Source organism: Hemicordylus capensis, chromosome 5 (assembly GCF_027244095.1).
Source record: "Hemicordylus capensis ecotype Gifberg chromosome 5, rHemCap1.1.pri, whole genome shotgun sequence".
Taxonomy (NCBI): Eukaryota; Metazoa; Chordata; class Lepidosauria; order Squamata; family Cordylidae; genus Hemicordylus; species Hemicordylus capensis.
The window spans coordinates 15,199,523-15,218,572 of NC_069661.1; the positions used below are offsets into that span (position 1 = coordinate 15,199,523).

A 19,050-nucleotide genomic window follows, 5' to 3' on the forward strand; every position below is an offset into this window, starting at 1 on the left:
TTTTTTTTTTTTGCTTAGAGGCGGAACCTTTCTTCTTTGGCTCCGTGCGGCAGCCGGGGACCATTTGCGAGCGTACTGCTGGGCTTTCCTCGCTGGTAAAATGGCGGCGCCCGTGATGAGATGCTGCTTGGGGAAAGGTGAGGTTACAGAGAACTGCTTTGGGGGATGGTGTTCAATGTATACTCAGCACGGGGCTTTTCTGTTCCCTCCGTCGTATCCCCGTCTAGTTCCTTCTCAAAATATGTAGGGCTGCAAATCTGAAGCACGCGCGCTTTCCTTGAGAGTAAGCTCCATTAAGAGTCAGGGTTGGGATTGAGGTGTTTATTCCTGGGAATTGAGAGGGGGAATTGGGGGCTGCATCGTGGAGGAAGGAAGGGAGTGTGTGCAAAACTGATATTAAGGGGTGCACCACCCTTTTTTTGCCTTTGGAACTCTCTTTCCCTTTCCTCGCAAAAAATTAGAATTGATTGTTAATCTTGTTCCTGCTTCATTCTTGCTTAATTCTCTTTGAAACAGGCTCCTCATGTTTGTCTTTAACGATTATTAAGTTGTTCTCTAAATGTTCCTAGAGCACAAAAGGAAACAATTTCCACCTAAATATTTTACACAAGGGCTTGTAGACCGCTTCCAGGCTTTTATCTAATCTATTATGTAAACTGCTTTGGAAACATTTGTTGAACAGTGGAATATCAATATTTGTTGTTGTTTATCAACTGAAGCTTTTATCTTGTGTATATGTATGTTGGGCTGCTGTCAAAAGGCCCACTAATAGCCCAAGTAAAAAGCTGGCAAACCTCAGCAAAATATACTGGTTAATAAGTGGTTATCAGAGTGTCAACTCCTGTTTGATGGGGTTGGGTGAGTGTGTGGTAATGTGTTGTGTAGAAATAGTCAAAATAAATCACTTTCATAAGTGTTTTAAATATATATAATAGGTTTTCTTTTTAAATATGTGTTGGAACTTTTTATGTCACATTTCCCCCTGCATGTCTGAATGATAGAAAAATACAGTTCATATAAACCCAGACTAAGAATTTTCCTTCCAGTGCATTTGGTAGCTTTAAAAAACTGTGCTACACAAGCAATTAAGTTGAAGGAAACAATTTATAAAGATTTATTCACTGAGAAGGAATATGCATTTATAGATTATGTCCAAATAAGATGCAGCCTCAGTGCTTCAGAAGGCCAGAGGACTTCATAAACATGTTGGATAATTAGAGTGAGTTAGGGGAACCGCTGGCTTGCTGTACAGGTGAAACTCGGAAAATTAGAATATCGTGCAAAAGTCCATTAATTTCAGTAATGCAAATTAAAAGATGAAACTGATATATGAGACAGACGCATTACATGCAAAGCGAGATAAGTCAAGCCTTAATTTGTTATAATTGTGATGATCATGGAGTACAGCTCATGAAAACCCCAAATCCACAATCTCAGAAAATTAGAATATTACATGGAACCAAGAAGACAAGGATTGAAGAATAGAACAATATTGGACCTCTGAAAAGTATAAGCATGCATATGTATTCAGTACTTGGTTTGGGCCCCTTTTGCAGCAATTACTGCCTCAATGCGGCGTGGCATGGATGCTATCAGCCTGTGGCACTGATGAGGTATTATGGAAGACCAGGATGCTTCATTAGCGGCCTTCAGCAATTCTGCATTGTTTGGTCTCATGTCTCTCATCCTTCTCTTGGCAATGCCCCATAGATTCTCTATGGGGCGAGTTTGCTGGCCAATCAGTCAGGCGAGTTTGCTGGCCAATCAAGCACAGTACACTGTATACTTTTCAGAGGTCTGATATTGTTCTGTTCTTCAATCCTTGTCTTATTGGTTCCATGTAATATTCTAATTTTCTGAGATTGTGGATTTGGGGTTTTCATGAGCTGTACGCCATGATCATCACAATTATAACAAATTAAGGCTTGACTTATCTCGCTTTGCATGTAATGCACCTGTCTCATATATCAGTTTCACCTTTTAATTTGCATTACTGAAATTAATGGACTTTTGCACGATATTCTAATTTTCCAAGTTTCACCTGTAAGTATGCACAGGATTCTTAAGCAAAATTCCAGTCTGACTGGAGCTTGCTGCCAAAAATGGACAATACTATGTAAATACCATCCCCATTTTGCCGATGGGGAAGATGGGAAGAGTAGGAGCTTCTGCCATTGAATCTTTTGATCGTGGCAGTAGCTTTCCCCATCCTTCCCATTGGTAGATGGGCTTCCTCCCAGAGGCCCTTGCCTTTGGAAAGAAGCCCACTTGTGGATGGGAAGAGCAGGAGAAGAAAGAAGCAGGATGAGTGTCTTAGCTAAGGGACTCATGCCACTGCTGTTTGCCTGGTACCCAATCTGCTCCCTGAAAAGACCACAGCTGGTAAATAGATTGTGACTTTTATTCTGGATGGCCCATATCTCCCATCTCACTAAGACAGGATGCTGCTGTGTAACTGTCACCACTCAAGATCTATCAACTGAGAACTTAAAATTGTTTCTTGCTCACACATGAGTAAGAAAAGCATGTAACATCAAAGAAAATAATGAAATACAAGAATGGATGTTCTAGTGCTCAGTGAAATACCGTGTTGACTCTGTAAGCCTAGAGTTATTTCCTTAGCCTTAGAAATGGTCCTGCATAACCAGAGGCCCATGGACCAAACAGTTTGTCTTGTTTCAGCCTCCCATATTTATAGGTAGCTAAGTGGAGTTTGATCATTCTGGCCAGTGAACACTGACAGTGACCTCGGAATTCTGGCCCAGTTCTCACTGGGGTTGGTGAACGTGTGTTTGAACTGGATGGCTTCAGACTACAAATGAAGAGTCGTATGACAGAATGGCCATGCATACAAAAAGTGAACAGAGAACAATTTTTTATGAGGTGGCTAATAAGTTGTTTGTTTATTATTATTATTATTATTACTTATTAGTTCCATCCTCATAAAAAAATAGCTGTCAGAGAGAAGGATTTTAGCCTAATTCTAAACTGAAATGGTACAGACCAGACACTGGTCTGTGAAATCTCAGGGAAAACCGGGCCGTGACTCTCTTTATTAAGAAGTAAGTCTCATCGATTTTAAAAGATCTTGCTTCTGAGTAAGCATGCTGACTCAATTCAAATAAGCTCTTTTGCACATTTATCCCAGTTACAAGGATAAATTGCAGACTACAAAGGTACAAACTACAAAGGAATATGAAGCCCCATTAAAGCTAATGCTTAAGTAGCTTGAACTGCAGCTTAGCTTATTCCTGACAGATATTAGCTTCCTTTCTTTCTTTCTATCTTAAACAGTTCTGGCTCAGTGTCCTAGGCGTATTTTCTCCAGAATTGGTTGTCATTCTGCAATTGTTCCCTGTGTTGTCAACTCAGTCATCTCTACTAGGCACTATGCTGCAAAGTAAGTAAATATTTTTGATTCCTTTGGCTTGTAAGTAAATAACTTTAAAAAATTGAAGCATAAATAGTAATTTTGAGCAGAGCTTGGATAAGCACGCACCTTATTTATTTATTTTATTTTAATATTTCTATCCTGCTCTTCTTCCACGGAGCCCAGAGCAGTGTTAATGGTTATCTTTATCATCACAACAACCCGGTCAACTAGGTTAGGCTGAGAGAGAAATGACTGGCCCAGAGTCACCCAGTGAGTTTCATGGCTGAACGGGGATTTGAACTTGGGTCCCCCTGGTCCTAGTCCAACACTAACTGCTACGCTGGCTCTCATTTATGGATCAATTCCTGACCCACTTATTGAAGACCAATGATGGAAGACTGGTTTTATTTCTGGATGTGAATGAAGAAAGACATGTTATGTGTGAAAAAGAGTTGCAGAAGGAAAATATCCCGGGGGGAAAGCAGTGGGGTTTAAACATGTTGGAAATGTTTAGAAATAAAACAGCCTTCTTTATCATCTCTGGAAGTTTTCTCCATGGATTGGTCTAGAATTGGTCTGGAAATTACTTTAGCCTTAGGAAGCATGATCATTTGTGAATATTCACTCACTGGGGAAGAGATCTGGTCTTGTGCTACTGAGCATGAATTGTCCCCTTGCTAAGCAGGGTTTGCCCTGGTTTGCATTTGGATGAGTGACTGCTATTAGATATGATGGGGCCCATAGCGCAGTGGTAGAGCATCGGCTTTGCATGCAGAAGGTCCCAGGTTCAATCTCTGGCATCTTCAGGTAGGCCTGGGAAAGACTCCTGCTTGAAATCTTGAAGAGCCACTGCCAGTCAGTGTAGGTACAGTACTGTGCTAGATAGGGATGTGCACCAGCCATTTGTGCACCTGCCGGCGGGGCAGGGAGCAGTTTCCTTAAAAAGCATTGTTGCCCCGTCACTTTTCTGTCGGCTGCGCCTGCTCTCCAAACAGCCATGTGGGGCTGCGGCTCTGTTCCGGCGCACACATGGCCTGCATGCATGTGTAACGGCCATGTGCCCGGCGACGCCATGCAGGGAACAGTGCTGCACCCCCGTGTGGCCATTTGGAGAGCAGGTGCCACCAGCGGGAAAATGATGGGGCAGGGATGAGCAGGTAAGGAGCTCCTTACCTACTTTTAAAGGAAACCACTCCCTGCCCCATTGAGCTGGTTCGAGCACTGGCAGCTGAGCTGGTTTGGCGCTTCGCAGAGGAGGTGCCGAACTGGCTCATGCACAACCCTAGAGCTAGATAGACTAATGGGCTGACTCGGTATAAGGCAGCTTCCTGTTCCTAGCAGAGCCGCCTCAGTTATCACTTTTGTTTCCTTAAAGGGCGAGAAGAAAATCCAAAAGTGAATCCCGAAAGAAAACCCCAGAAGCAGAGCCCAAGCAAAAGAAGCAGAGTTACAAACCTCCCTTACCCAGTGAACCAACTGATGACGTCTATTTAACATGGTGCTATCAAAGGCCGGTTTATGAGGCAGAGGTGGCTGTAGATATGCTCAAGAAATTTCAAGTGTTGGACTTTACTCCCCCCAACCAGGATATTTTTGTTGATATTACCCTTGATATGGCAAAGGAGAAGAAGGTACACTAGAAAAGGCTTCTAGTTTGCATGTCATGTTAGCCCTTTTTTTAAAAAAAAAAGAACAATCCAACTGTATAATGGAAACAGTTTCTAAAATGTTGGGCCCTAAGGGCCCTTATGGTGTGTTCAGAGGCTGTTAATTCAGGTTGATATTTGAGTGGGATTCACAAAGTGGTTGAATTCCCCTTATTCTGTCTCAGGTACTTGCAGTGAATTGTGTACCCTGCTCATCTCTGTCATGGGTCATTATGCCACTGCAGAGACCTTTGTCAAGATAACAGCTATCTTGATGCTTACACAATTACACAAATACACAATTGATACCACAGGAGGAAACAGAGGTGCAATGGAAGCCTCTATTTTTCTTTGATTAAAAATACCTAACTGTTGTTAGTACTTTTCATGTTTCTTTTTATTATGTGTGAGGTGGTATTTTTTAAAAAAATTGATTGTTGGCTGCCTTGTTGATATCCTGATTTGTGCCATTCTGACTCTAGAACCAGGAAACCGAAACCCCATGGATACCGAGGTTCACCTATACAGGGAATATTTATTTTACATTTACATCTAACTTCTAGTTGTGTTTCTCCTGTCCTATAATAAGCGAGTGTGGGGTATTTTTTTGCAGTGGGGAAACCAAATAATGTTTGTTTGCATTTACATCTTTCAGAAAACAGTGGAGCAATTTGTTGGCACAGTTCTTCTGCCTTATCGTTTCACAAATGACACCCACAAGGTTTTAGTACTTACAGAGGTGAGTTAAAGGTAAAGTGTGCTGTCGAGTCTATTTCGACTCCTGGCACCCACAGAGCCCTGTGGTTTTCTTTTGGTAGAATACAGGAGGGGTTGACCATTGCCTCCTCCCATACAGTATGAGATGATGCCTTTCAGCATCTTCCTATATCGCTGCTGCCTGATGTAGTACCAGCGGGGATTCCAAAAACTCCTTGATCCACTGTACAGTAGTGAGACGACTGGGGTATTGATTGGCTTGGGCTCTTTGTCTTTCTTATAGTACACGGGGTGGGGGGTTCCATCTGGGAGGATGAATGCTCATTGTGACGTTTGACAAGGTCCAGACCCCTTGAGTTGGAAAATGGGTGATAGCATTGCAGTCCTTTCAGCTTCCAGTGTATTTGTTTGTTATTTCTCTGTGTAAACTGCCCTGAGCCATTTTTGGAAGGGCGGTATAGAAATTGGATGATGATGATGATCATCATCATCATCAGGCTTTAATTGGCCTGACTTGCAGGCCTGCAGCACCCACATTTGCAGTGGTGTTTTAAAAACTTTAAAGAAGACAAAAACCACTTTAACATTTCATCGATGTTGTCAAAGGAATGGGAATGAAAATGGGCAGGAATGTCCTCCAAAGAGTACTCCATGGAGAGAGGACAATAATTTGTTAGTTGTGGCCCTAATCCTACCTTAACCCTTTCCTCTGTGCAAAAATGACTGCAATTTTACCCCAACTGTTTGGAAGTAAGGATAAAAGAAGGGGTGATCGTACACAGAAAGCTGTAAGTGCAACAGTGTTTTTACTTGTTTTCCGCCTCCAGGGGAGTAGAGGTTGCCAAAAATTACTATAAGCATTCATCCCCTAAGATGGTACCATTGGCCTGTCTTAGGACTATAAAAGGGTATTCAACTATCCCATGAAGCACAACAAAGAGTGGATGTGTTTTGCTTAGCAAACATACTCTGAGCGGGTATAACAAATGTCTTTCCAGTGTTGCGATTTTATTATTTCTGCATTGCCACTGGTGTACGTAGCGCTTTACATAAGCAAGAGGCAGGTCCCTGTCCCAAGGAGTTTACTATCTAAACGTAAAAAGGACAAGAGGAATGTAACTGTCGAAATGTCTGATATTTTCAGTGTAATCAGGCAGAATGATTCGTTTTCTTACAGAGTGAGGAAGAAGCTGCCCTAGCAAGAGAAAACGGAGCTGCATTAGCAGGAGGGACTGAATTAATCAAACCGGTAATTAATGCTTATCTAAATCAGGGATTCTCAACGTTGGGTCCCCAGATGTTATTGGACTTCAACTCCCATAATCCCCAGCCAAAGGCCACTGGGGATTATGGGAGTTGAAGTCCAATAACATCTGGGGACCCAACGTTGAGAATCCCTGATCTAAATCAACCACTGTACAATACTTCTAAAAAGTCTAAATCTGATTGGCCTTGACAGCTTATTTTTGGGAATCTTCTTAATACTGGCCTAGCCTCAGTGCTGCAACAAGAAACGTTCCCCTTGTACAGGGCGATGTATTCTGACATAACAAAGCCTGGGTTCTGCGACGTATAAATTATGCAGTTGAAGTAAATTTGCATGATTTTTCTTACTCTGCAAACTTCTGCAAGTTCTACTGTTTTGCTCTCTATTCCAGAATTATGCAGGGCACAGCAGTCCTGCCCTCGGTCGATGGAAAATCTTATTCAGCTACATTTCTGGCTTCTGAGACTTCACCAGGCATTGCTCACACTCTTTTCAATATTTTGCTGCAACCCTAATAACTAGAAAGTGGTTCTAAAAAAGAAAAGAAAAGATGGAAGCCGAGAATCTGAGCAAACTGAACTCTGTAGTCGATGTCACGCTTGCTTTTTAAAGCTTCCACAGCAACTGCACAGCCCTGCCCTTTAATTCTGTAGTAGTGCAGCGCCTCCTAGTTTTCCTCCTATGGGAACAACATAGGAAGCTGCTTTATACTGAGTCAAACCATTGGTCCATCTAGCTTAGTACTGTCTACACTGATTGGCAGTTGCTTCTCCGCGGTTTCAGGCAGAATTCTGAATCCTTTCATGGAGGACAGCTCTATATCAATGGCTACTACTCTGGTGACTATAGGCCGCCTCCAGCCTCAGAGGCAAGATGCCTCTAAATACCAGTTGCAAGGGAGTAACAGCAAGAGAGAGGGCATGCCTCAGCTCTTGCCTGTGGGCTTCTCAGAGGCATCTGGTGGGCCACCATGGGAAACAGGATGCTAGACTAGATAGGTCTTTGGCCTGATCCAGCAGGGCTGCTGTTACGTTCTTATGAATCTTTTCCAGCCATATCTGGGGATGCCAAGGATTGAACGTGGACCTTCTTTAGGCGAAGCAGATGGATGCTCTACCACTGAGCTACGGCCCCATCCTCTAGATTGCTGAATTTGTTGCAGCACAAGTTTCTACTGCAATATGTTTGGACTTTTTCTTTTAAAATATCCCTTCCTTGCTTTGCAAATGGAACTCTTGTCATTGTTTCAGAATTACTGAAGTACTGGAGGCGTTAGAAGTGTAAGAACACAACAACCCCTCTTTCCCAGATTATAGAATATAAACTCTATTGGGAAAATTCTCTTTAGGGCAAAACTATGCAGGCACCAGGGGTTAGAGATGTGCACAGAACCGGGCGGGGATGGCTCGAGGGGGTGTCACTTTAAGGGCGGGGGAGGGTACACTTACCCCGCCCCCTACTTTCCCCTCACTGGTGCTTGTTTTCTGTAAAAGCCTTTAGGGCGGCAGTGTACCTCCCTGCTGCCCCTTCCCCCTCTTGGGCCAGAAGTGGCTGGAAGTACCAGGTGTGCGTGCATGCGTCAGACATGTGCATGCGACATGCACATGCGCACCCGGTACTTCTGGCCGAAGAAGGGGAAGGGCAGCAGGGAGGTACATTGCTACCTCAAAGGCTTTTACGGAAAACGAGCGCCAGCATGGGAGAGGGGTAAGTGCACCTTCCCCCACCCTTAAAGTTGCAACACCCACCCACCCCGCTTCGAACTTTGAACCTGCCCTGGTGTTCGAACCTGTTCAGAGACCCGTAAAAGGGCCTCTGAACAGGTTCGTGCACATTCCTACCAGGGGTCTCCTAAACTTAAGGTGTTCTGGAACAGAAGTTTGAAGACTGTTCTAAGTACCCTCTAAAAATATTTACTTAAGGTTTTTTTTGTTTTTAATAAGAGTGTAAATTGAAGTGAGGGTGTCTCTAAACCTTTTCATTTATTCAAAAATATCTATGTATGTGATTGAGGACATATGCCCTAAAATGTGATTAAGGGAGCAAATGCTAAATGGGATTATCGCATCACTTGATTTCAGATGATAACACAAATGGGTTAGCATTTTCATTCCTTGGCTGACTCTTTTTCTGGAGTGAGTATGTCTGCTGCTAAAATGGAATCTGAAAGAAGAATTGAAGACATTTATATTCAGAATGGCTTTGTCCTTTTGGCTCCTACCAGAATAACACATTGATTTGCCTAGTTTAAATATTGACATACTTTTGAAATTCGTTTAATGAATGTGCACAAGGTTGTGCTGAGGGATCTCTTGCCTCTTTAAGATTTCAGCAGATGTTTTCTGTAGCTGTAGAAGGAAAGTACTGTAGTATTCCCATACAATCTTTATATGGGGCTGCTTTCAGAGATGCACTAACACAAGCCTCAGGATTACAGACTCCCCTTTCCAGAGTGTAAAAGGAGGAGATTGGACACTGTCACTCACAGATTTGAACAAACTGTGGTTTCCCATCACATCTAGGGAAGTGTGGTTTGTTCAATCCACAGTTAGTTCACATATCAGGATATCAGATTTGATTTTGTGTATTCAGACATAACAGGCAGCTGCAGTTTCTTCATAACTTCATAAGGAAGCTTTTGTTCTCCCTGCGTACACAGAGGGGAATGTGTGAAATTGGGGCTTGTGCTTCCACATTCACTTCACACTTTGTTGAGACATCTGAATGTGGTCATTGTGTCTGTGGGGACAAGGAGATAGAGGACGTTCCATGCTACTTTCCCTCCCTGTAACTGAGAGCATATAAAGTAAATATTTAGCTAATTTGCTGAAAGGACGTGAACTCCAGTTGGCTCTGTAAAGGGAGGGGGGGGGACATACTTCTTGCTTTCAAACACTAGCAGATTAGCTTCTTTTGCACCGGCATTGGCCAAACTGTGTCAGAATGTTTTGACATTTATGTGTTAGTATGCCATCTTAACAAATGGTTGTGAGGTTTTTTTTGTGTTAACTGTTGGTCGCTGACAACTATGTGTTTAGTATCTGATTAACTTAACAAAATTCTTATGATATGTGTATGGAATAAGAACAGCCAAGCTGATCAGGCCCAAGTCCTATCTAGTCCAGCATCCTCTTTCACACAGTGGCCCACCGGATACCTCTGGGAAGCCCATAGGCAAGAGCTGAGGGCATGCCCTCGCTCTTGCTGTTGCTCCCCTGCAACTGGTATTGAGAGGCATCCTGCCTCTGAGTCTGGAGGTGGTCTATAGCCCTTGATAGACCTGTTCTCCATGAATGTATCTAAGCCCTTCTTAAAGCCATCCAGGCTGGTGGCTATCACCACATCTTGTGGCAGAGAATTCCATAGGTTAATTATGAGTTGTGTGAAAAAGTCCTTCTCTTTGTTGGTTCTAAATTTCTTGGCAGTCAGATTCATAGGATGACTCCTCGTTATGTTGTGCGAGAGGGAGAAATTTTTCTCTCTCTCCACACCATGTTTAATTTTATAGACCACCTGTCATATTTCCCCATCTTTTTTCTAAATTAAAAGGTCCCAGATGTTGTAGCCTTAGCTCGTAAGGAAGGTGCTCTAGGCTCCTGATCATCTTGGTTGCCCTCTTCTGCACCTTCTCTGTAATGTCATCTTGATGTATGGTGACCACAACGGTACACAATATTCCAAATGTGGCCACACCATAGATTTTAGTATATGTGCTGCTTAAGTGAGCACCAAACCATAGGGCATTATGATATCAGCAGTTTTATTTTTCAGTCCCCTTCCTAATGATTCCAAGCATGGAATGGCCTTCACAGCTGCCATACACTGAGTAGACACTTTCAGCGAGCTGGAAGATCTCTCTCTTGGTCAGTCACTGACAGCTCAGGCCCCATCAGTGTAAATGTGAAGTTGGGTGTTGTTGGTTTTTTGCCCCAATATGCATCACTTTATACTTGCTAACATTTAACTGCATCTGCCATTTTGTTGCCCACTCCCCCAGTATGGAGAGATCCTTTTGGAGCTCCTCACGATCTGTTTTGGATTTCACTACCCTACATAGTTTGTCATCTGCAAAGTTGGCCACCTCGCTGCTTACCTTAACTTCTAGATCATTTTTGAATAAGTTAAAAAGCACTGGTCCCAGTACAGATCCCTGGGGGATCTCTCCATTGTGAAAACTGTCCATTCATTCCTACCCTCTGTTTCCTGTCTTTCAACCAGTTACCAATCCACACATGAACCTGTCCCCTTATCCCAAGATTGCTAAGTTTCCTCAAGAGTCTTTGATGAGGAACACTGCCAAAAGCTTTTTGGAAGTCCTAGTATACAAAGTCAACTGGATCACTTTGATCCACATACCTGTTGACACTCTCAAATAATATGTTGCTAGGGTTCATACCTATTGCAGATTTTGTCCCTTCTGCTTTTTATGACCCACAGTTGAAATAAACTTTGAGCAGAATATGGTTGCCATTTGATGGGGAATCCACTTTTCCCCTCTCCTCCAGGAAAGACAGTTATATAAGCACGATGGGTTATATGGAAGAGGAAGTGTGAATCCATCTGTGAAATCACAGATTTCCTGTTTACATAGAAAAAAAATACATAAATAAGATTGACCTCTGTCCCCAAAGGGCTCACAATCTAAAATATAGCTATAAAATATACTATATATACTAGCTATAAAATAAAGCTATATTTATGCATTTATAAATGCATATATATTTATGCATTTTCAGCCATATTGTCTTAGTGTCGTTGCTTGTCCTTATCTTCTTATCTTTGGAGGTGAAGGGAATAAGGGGAGAAATGGGGCTGGTTTGATTTGTTTCCTATGTGTGCAAAGTAATATATAAATATATCATGATCTGTCCCCTTTTTGTATGGACTTTTCAGATTCTGGATGGTGAAATCCAAGCAGACTTTTATGTAGCTGTGCCCAGGATAGCACCCAGAATCAGTTCTTTAAGGGGCATACTGAAGAAAAAGTTTCCAAATGTCAAAAATGGTAAGGGCCAAGTTTTTTGTTTTTTTTGTGTGTTTTTTTTTAAGCACCGAAGGCTGCAGTCCTGGGCATACTTAAGATAAATCTTCACTGAACTCAGTGGGACTCACTTCCCTGTAAACATATGTAGGGATTGCGTTTCAAGGTGTGTTTTCCACATTTCATTTGCATGATGGAAAATCAGAAGAGTGAAGTTGCCCATGGAAGGGACCAGTGGTAGATTATTTGCTTTGCATGAAGAAGGTCCCTGGCATCTCTGGTTAGGGTTGGGAAGGTTCCCTGTCTGAAAACCTGAAGAGCTCATGTCGGTAGACTGTACTGAGCTAGATGCATCTGTGGTCTGTATTGGGACAAGGCAGCTTCCTATGTACGCCCCACAAAATTGTAACGCGCCTCATTTTAGTTATACATTGTTAGATGTTAATCCACATCATGAGGTGGTGTAAAATGGACAACCAAGAAATCCATTTTGTTCAGGTTCCTACTGCAGATCTTGCTTCCCTACTGATCTACTTTGTTCTGTAATCAGGGGGCTGGTTCTGCAATAATCAATCAATCAATCAATCAATCAAATAAACAAACAAATAAATAAATAAACAACTCATAATAATAATAATAAACAAACTCAATGGCGGGAACACCATACAAGCCATAAACACCTGGGCTATGCCTGTTATCAGATACAATGCAGGAATAATAGACTGGACCCAGGCAGAGATAGAGACGCTAGATTGTAAGACCAGGAAAATAATGACCATCAATCATGCTCTGCACCCCTGCAGTGATGTTGATAGGCTATACCTCCCTCGCAGCTCAGGTGGAAGAGGAATGCTGCAAGCCCATCAAACAGAGGAGAAAAGAGGCCTTGAAGAATATATCAAGGACAGTGAAGAAGATGCACTTCAAATGGTCAATAACGCGAAACTGTTCAACACCAATGAAACAACGCAGGCCTACAAGAAAGAACAAGTCAAGAACCGAGCAAAACAATGGAAAGAGAAGCCCCTGCATGGTCAATATTTGCACATTATAAGTGGAACATCAGTCATCACCTAGACCTGGCAATGGCTTAAGAATGGCAACTTGAAGAAAGAAACAGAGGGTTTAATACTGGCTGCACAAGAACAGGCACTAAGAACAAATGCAATAAGAGCCAAAGTTGAAAAATCCACAACAAACAGCAAGTGCTGCCTTTGTAAAGAAGCAGATGAAACAGTGGACCACCTAATCAGCTGTTATAAAAAGATCGCACAGACTGACTACAAACAAAGGCATGACAAGGTAGCAGGGATGATACACTGGAACATCTGCAAGAAATACAAGCTACCTGTAGCCAAAAATTGTTGGGACCATAAAATTGAAAAAGTTAAGAAGAAAATGAGGATGTAAAAATATTATGGGACTTCCGACTACAAACAGACAAACATCTGCCACACAATACACCAGATATAACTGTAGTTGAGAAGAAAGAAAAACAAGTTAAAATAATCGACATAGCAATACTAGGGGATAGCAGAAGAAAAAGAAATAGAAAAAATAATAAAATACAAAGGTCTACAAATTGAAATTGAAAGGCTGTGGCAGAAAAAGACCCAAATAATCCCAGTGGTAATTGGCACCCTGGGTGCAGTTCCAAAAGACCTTGGAGAGCACCTCAACACCATAGGGGCCACAGAAATCATCAGCCAATTACAAAAAGCAGCTTTACTGGGAACAGCCAATATCCTGCGACGATATCTATAACAGCAACAACATTGACAATAAAATTCTGGCATCCCAGGTCCTTGGGAAGGACTCGATGTCTGGATAAAACAAACCAGTCAATAACACCTGTCTGACTGTGTAAACAAGAAAAAAATAATAATAGCGGAAGGAGGGCAGCTGAGTCCCATTACAGCAGCTCTGCAGAGTAGGGAAGCAGACCTACTTCTTAGTGCAATCCCCTGCTCTGGGGGGCATGTTCTGGGGGCTGTATTCTCTCCTCCAGATAGGCAATAGCCTACTCCTAATTTTCTGAATTCTCCAGAAGCCAGCCTAGGGGCCCAGTCAATCCAAACACCTCCTGGATGGCCAGAGTCTGATTTCTAAAGCATTTAGCATCACCTAGTAGAGGGGTAGGCAACCTTGGCTCTCAGCTTATTCTGGCTGGGGATGATGGGAGTTGTAGTTCAACTACAGCTGGAGTGTCAAGGTTGCCTACTCCCAGGCTAGCCGTTTCCATATGCTGGCCATAAGTGCTCAGGTGGTGTGAAATCATCCATTTTGTGGATGGATTACTGCTCTGGTAATACTGTCATTGAAGAGTGTAATTCCTCTCTTAGTGTCTTGGGCACATCCAGTATTATGTTTGACCTTTTCCCCTTGAATGTCAGGTGTGTGGTGTCTTCTCCATGATGTCACACAAATTGCTAGTAAAATTCCCCTCAGTTTGATTTGCCATGTGGCATGGGGCAGCGGCTGCTCAAGAAACTGATGTCCAAACCTCCCTCGATTGCACAGAACTAGTTATGCCGTTTCTTGGATCCAAGCCAAGATGGGTTAGTCTTCAGAGCCCCACAGGAGTCTTCATTTTAAAATATTAATAATGTTTTTGTTGGCTACAAAATACTAACACAGTTACTCTGCTAAAATAAATGTGCATGTTAAAGTGGGAGTGAGTGAACCCAAAGGTACTTGATTTGTGTAACTGTTGAATTGACATTGAGACGAAGTACAAGGAATTGACATGCAGTGAGGGTTATGGGTCAGGCTGTTGTTCTGGAGAAAGCCTGAGCAAGATCTGGCAGGTTCTAGGAGACTGGAGGCACCAGATGACACCCAAACCCTAGAGATGGTAACCAGGGAGAGGAAGTGAGATGCCCTCAGTAGGGCATGTCTGGAAAGAAGTCTGAACCCAGGAATGGTGGAAGGTGCTAGAGACTGGGGAATGCAAAAACAAGCAGAGGGAATCCTGTAAGGCAGGGTTTCTTAACTTTGGGCCCCCAGATGATGTTGGATTACAACTTCCATCATCACCATACATGGCCTTTGTGGCCAAGGATGATGGGAGTTGTAGTCCAACAACATCTGGGGGCCCAAGGTTAAGAAACCCTGCTGTAAGGTGAAGCAAGAGGATGCATTATATTTAACTGGCCCATTGAAGCCCTTGCTCTTCAGTCCTCCAGGTGTGTGGCGTGAACGGAAGGGAGTGGGAGTCACCTTTGAGATCTGTCACAAGGCTCTGGATTATTTTACAGAGTGTAAATGTGAATAGCAGTCATCTAGATCAGAGTCATCTTAAACTCGCAAATGTTGTCTGTTAGGCTTTGATGTGCATGCAGAACTCTTCCATTCTTTTCGTATCAAGGAATCTTCCTCACCAGGGATGGGCACAAACTGTGGTTCATGCCCTGGTTCAAATATGAACCGGCTTGTGGTTCGGCAAACCGTTTCGTTCCAGTTCAGCAGTTTGAGTGCGGCACCAGGGGGAAGTGCGGTGAGTGGCGCCTTTAAAAGCAAGTCGCGCAGGTCCTCACCTGCATGTCCACCCCTCCACGCAGCTTCCTGTTGTGGCAACGCTCCCCCAGCACACACATGGCCTCCACACAATGGCCTCCACCATCATGATGGATGATGGTAGGCGACACCAGTGCTGACCATGTGAATGGCTTCTGCGCATGTGTGGAAGCCATGTGTGTGCTGGTGCCACGTGTGGCTTGCTGGGGGGAGCAGGAAGCTGCGTGGAGCGATGGACACACAGGTAAGGACCTGCACTACTTGCTTTTGAAGGTGCCACTCGCTGCCCACCCACCCCCATCGTGTCTCACTCGAACTGCCAAACTGGTTCGTGGGTTGGCCAAACCGATTCACCAAACCAGTACACGAACCACGGTTCTTGCACATCCCTATTCCTTACTGCAGTGCATGTTGTGTTTCCCAGGGAGCTCTATTCACACATAGCTCCATTGATGCATTGGAAACACTGGAGGGCTTTGCTGGATCCCACAGTATTCGTTAAATATTTCCCTTTTGTTTTCTTTTGAACCAGGTTCTCTTAGTTACGACATTCCCCAAATGCTTAGCTTCTTTAAACTGTGCCATGAATATATGGTGGAAAATGAGAACTTGATCCACACTCCGATCGCAACGGTAAGTTTCATAAGGAATTCTGGCAACTAGCCTAGGTGAAATTTTTTGTTAATAATTTACTGAAAATGTGTGCAGATACACAGCTGTAGTACTCTCCTGGCTGTGTAGCTTTTCAGGAACACTTTGAAATGGGTCATTCAGCAGGACAGAGTAGTACAGTCAGTTAGGAGAAGTCTGGCAAATGATTACCCTTTGCAAACGTGTGAGGTTTCCTTTCCGAATGAAGCAGAAAGCAAGGGGTTCAGAATACTGGCAAGGAACAACGCGTTAATGAACTACTTTGTAACCTGCTCTGTTCTAATGGTTCAAGATAAGTAACAAATTGTATACTGAACCAGTCAGCAGCTGACATAAAGACATGAAGGCCTAGAAGAAAATGGGGGAAATTTCCCACAATAAATTGTGACTAGGGATGATGGAAGTCCAACAACAGCTGGAGGGCCAACTTGGCCCACCCCTGATCTAGACGAATGCTGTGCCCACATGCAAAGGTGGGAGGGATTATTTTTGCCAATATCCGCTTCCCTCTGAAGCCCTCGGTGGCTCCTGAAATTATATCCCTGAGGGCTGCGAAACCCTCAGGGACATATTTGCAGAGGCAAGGGGAGATCAGTGAAAATCGCCCTTCAGAAATGGCACAGTATTAGTCTGTTGCGCCTGCGTGGTGCTCATGCCGCTGTCAGCCGTTGTGTTTGTTGCTCTTTTCACAGCAGGGTATCTGAACTAATGATGTTAGTAGCACTTATAGCACTTTGCATCTGTAATAGAGAGGAAAATGTTTCTCCTTTTATTAAAAAAACAAAACCAAAACAAAAGCCCAGAACACTGATTAAATATTTGCCCCAGCCGCTGCCATTTTTATTAATCCGGCAGCGTTTAATGTTTTCTGCTTCATTAATTTTGCATTAACTTCTTTCAGCTGGATATGCCTAATGATCAGATAGTTGCCAATCTGGATGCGGTTATTAAGGACGTTTGTAAATACAAACCTTTGAGCTATGGTAAGCTGCTCTTCTTTCGGTCTCTTAATTGACACTAAAAGCTAATTATATTACTCGGATGAATAAAGGGAGCTCCTTTCCACAGTGAAGCAGTAAAATTAAAAAAAGAAAAAGTTGGATAGGAACCACACAAGTTGCCTTTCCCAGCTAAAAGAAACAGCAACAGTAGTATGTCAGGCAAGGTGTATTTACAGGGTATCGTTAGTATTAGCCAACTTGCTATTAATCTGTCTTCATTCCTTTGGAGGGGACATTTCTGTCATCTTGTGGAAGGATGTTTGGGAGGTTTGCAAATGAAGCTCCACAGGGAGGAGAGCTGGTCTTGCAATATCTATCTATCTATCTATCTATCTATCTATCTATCTATCTATCTATCTATCTATCTATCTATCTATCTATCTAATTCTCCTAAATGTACCCGTCGCTAATCCCATGTGTGGCAGCTCTCGCGAGAGTTTGAAAGCAGCTGCCTGGGGGATAGGTACGGGGACACAATGACTGTGGTGGTAGGCCGGTCCGGTTAGCGGGCGCAGGAGACAGTAGGCTGGCCTGGCCGGAGGAGGTGGCCACTGCCGGGAGTGGGCGAGAGGAGGTGGCCTACCGGCTTTCTGGCCAGCCTGCCAGCCAGAAAGCCTGGGGTGGGAGGAGAGGAAGCTGGCTTGCCAGGGTCGGGGGGAGCAGCGGTGGGTGGGCTGGCTGGAGACAGATGCTCTGTGCCCAGCCCAACTAGTTAAGCATGAATTGTCCGCTTTGCTAAGCAGGGTCTGCCCTCGTTTGCCTTTGAATGGGACACATGTGAGCACTGTAAGATATTCCCCTCAAGGGATGGGGCCACCCTGGGAAGACATCTGCCTGCTTGCTTGCAGAAGGTCCCAAGTTCCCTCCCTGGCAGCATCTGCAAGATAGGGCTGAGAGAGATTCCTGCCTGCAACCTTGAAGAAGCCGCTGCCAGTCTGTGAAGACAATACTGATCTAGATAGACCAATGGTCTGACTTAGTATAGGGCAGCTTCCTACATTACTAGGAACATCAGAGGATGCTTTTTACTGAGTCAGATGGTTGGTCCATCTAGCTCAGTATTGTCTGCACAAACTGGCAGCAACTCTCCAAGGCCTTAGGCAGTAGTCTCTCCCAGCCCTACCTGGAGATGCTGCCAGGGAGTGAACCTGGGACCTTCTGCTTGCAAGCATGCAGATGCTCTACCACTGAGGTACAGCTCCATCTTCTAAGGGAAATACCTTTCTTCAGACAGTGCTTACATGTACAGTAATCACCCATCCAAATACAAACTAATGCGGACCCAGTTTAGTAAAGGGGACAATTCTTGCTCAGTACTGCAAGACCAGCAATCCTCCAACCCATGGCTGCCAGCTTTTGGAAAGTGAGGCTCGGTTTAACCGGAAAATACCAATTTCCCCAAATGTTCATAGTGGGGAATATCTAGTGTTTGTAAAATTAAAAATAATCATTCCCCAAATCCCTGTGAAGTTGGGTGAACATCTGAGAACTTCCATAAGGCAAAATGTGGATGGGCTGTTTCCCCTTTATGCCTGTATATGCACACTCCCTAGAATTAAAAAATCAGTTTAGTTTTATCAGATGTCAGCCATAGAAGTGTCTGTGTCTTGCCCTAGAAAATACTGTTCAATCGAGATGGTATGAGGGAGTGGTTAGGGCCAGAGTTCTCAAACTTGGGTCCCTTGATAAAGTTGAATCCTGGTTATTTGGATACGCTCTGACAAATTTGTATCGAGCTACAAGATCTAATTTCCTTTTGAAGACATATAAACCAGTGGCCATCACTACATCTTGTGGCAATGAGTCCCATAAATTAATCACACTTTGTCTCCTGGATCTACAGCCTGTCAGTTTTACTGGGTGACCCCAAGTTCCTGTATACAAGGGAGGAAGAAGAA

At 43.5% G+C, this 19,050-nt stretch overlaps 1 protein-coding gene across 1 annotated transcript in view; it reads left to right on the plus strand.

Moving 5' to 3' along the window:
- Window positions 1–19,050, plus strand: part of MRPL1 (mitochondrial ribosomal protein L1) — a 35,762-nt gene continuing 16,712 nt past the window's right edge. Inside the window, exons 1-8 of the mRNA XM_053252062.1 lie at window positions 1–137; window positions 3,295–3,400; window positions 4,749–5,004; window positions 5,675–5,758; window positions 6,914–6,985; window positions 11,897–12,008; window positions 16,033–16,133; window positions 17,053–17,134. Of these exons, the coding sequence (XP_053108037.1) occupies window positions 101–137; window positions 3,295–3,400; window positions 4,749–5,004; window positions 5,675–5,758; window positions 6,914–6,985; window positions 11,897–12,008; window positions 16,033–16,133; window positions 17,053–17,134 (850 nt within the window). The 5' untranslated portion in view covers window positions 1–100. The remainder of the gene's footprint in view (window positions 138–3,294; window positions 3,401–4,748; window positions 5,005–5,674; window positions 5,759–6,913; window positions 6,986–11,896; window positions 12,009–16,032; window positions 16,134–17,052; window positions 17,135–19,050) is intronic.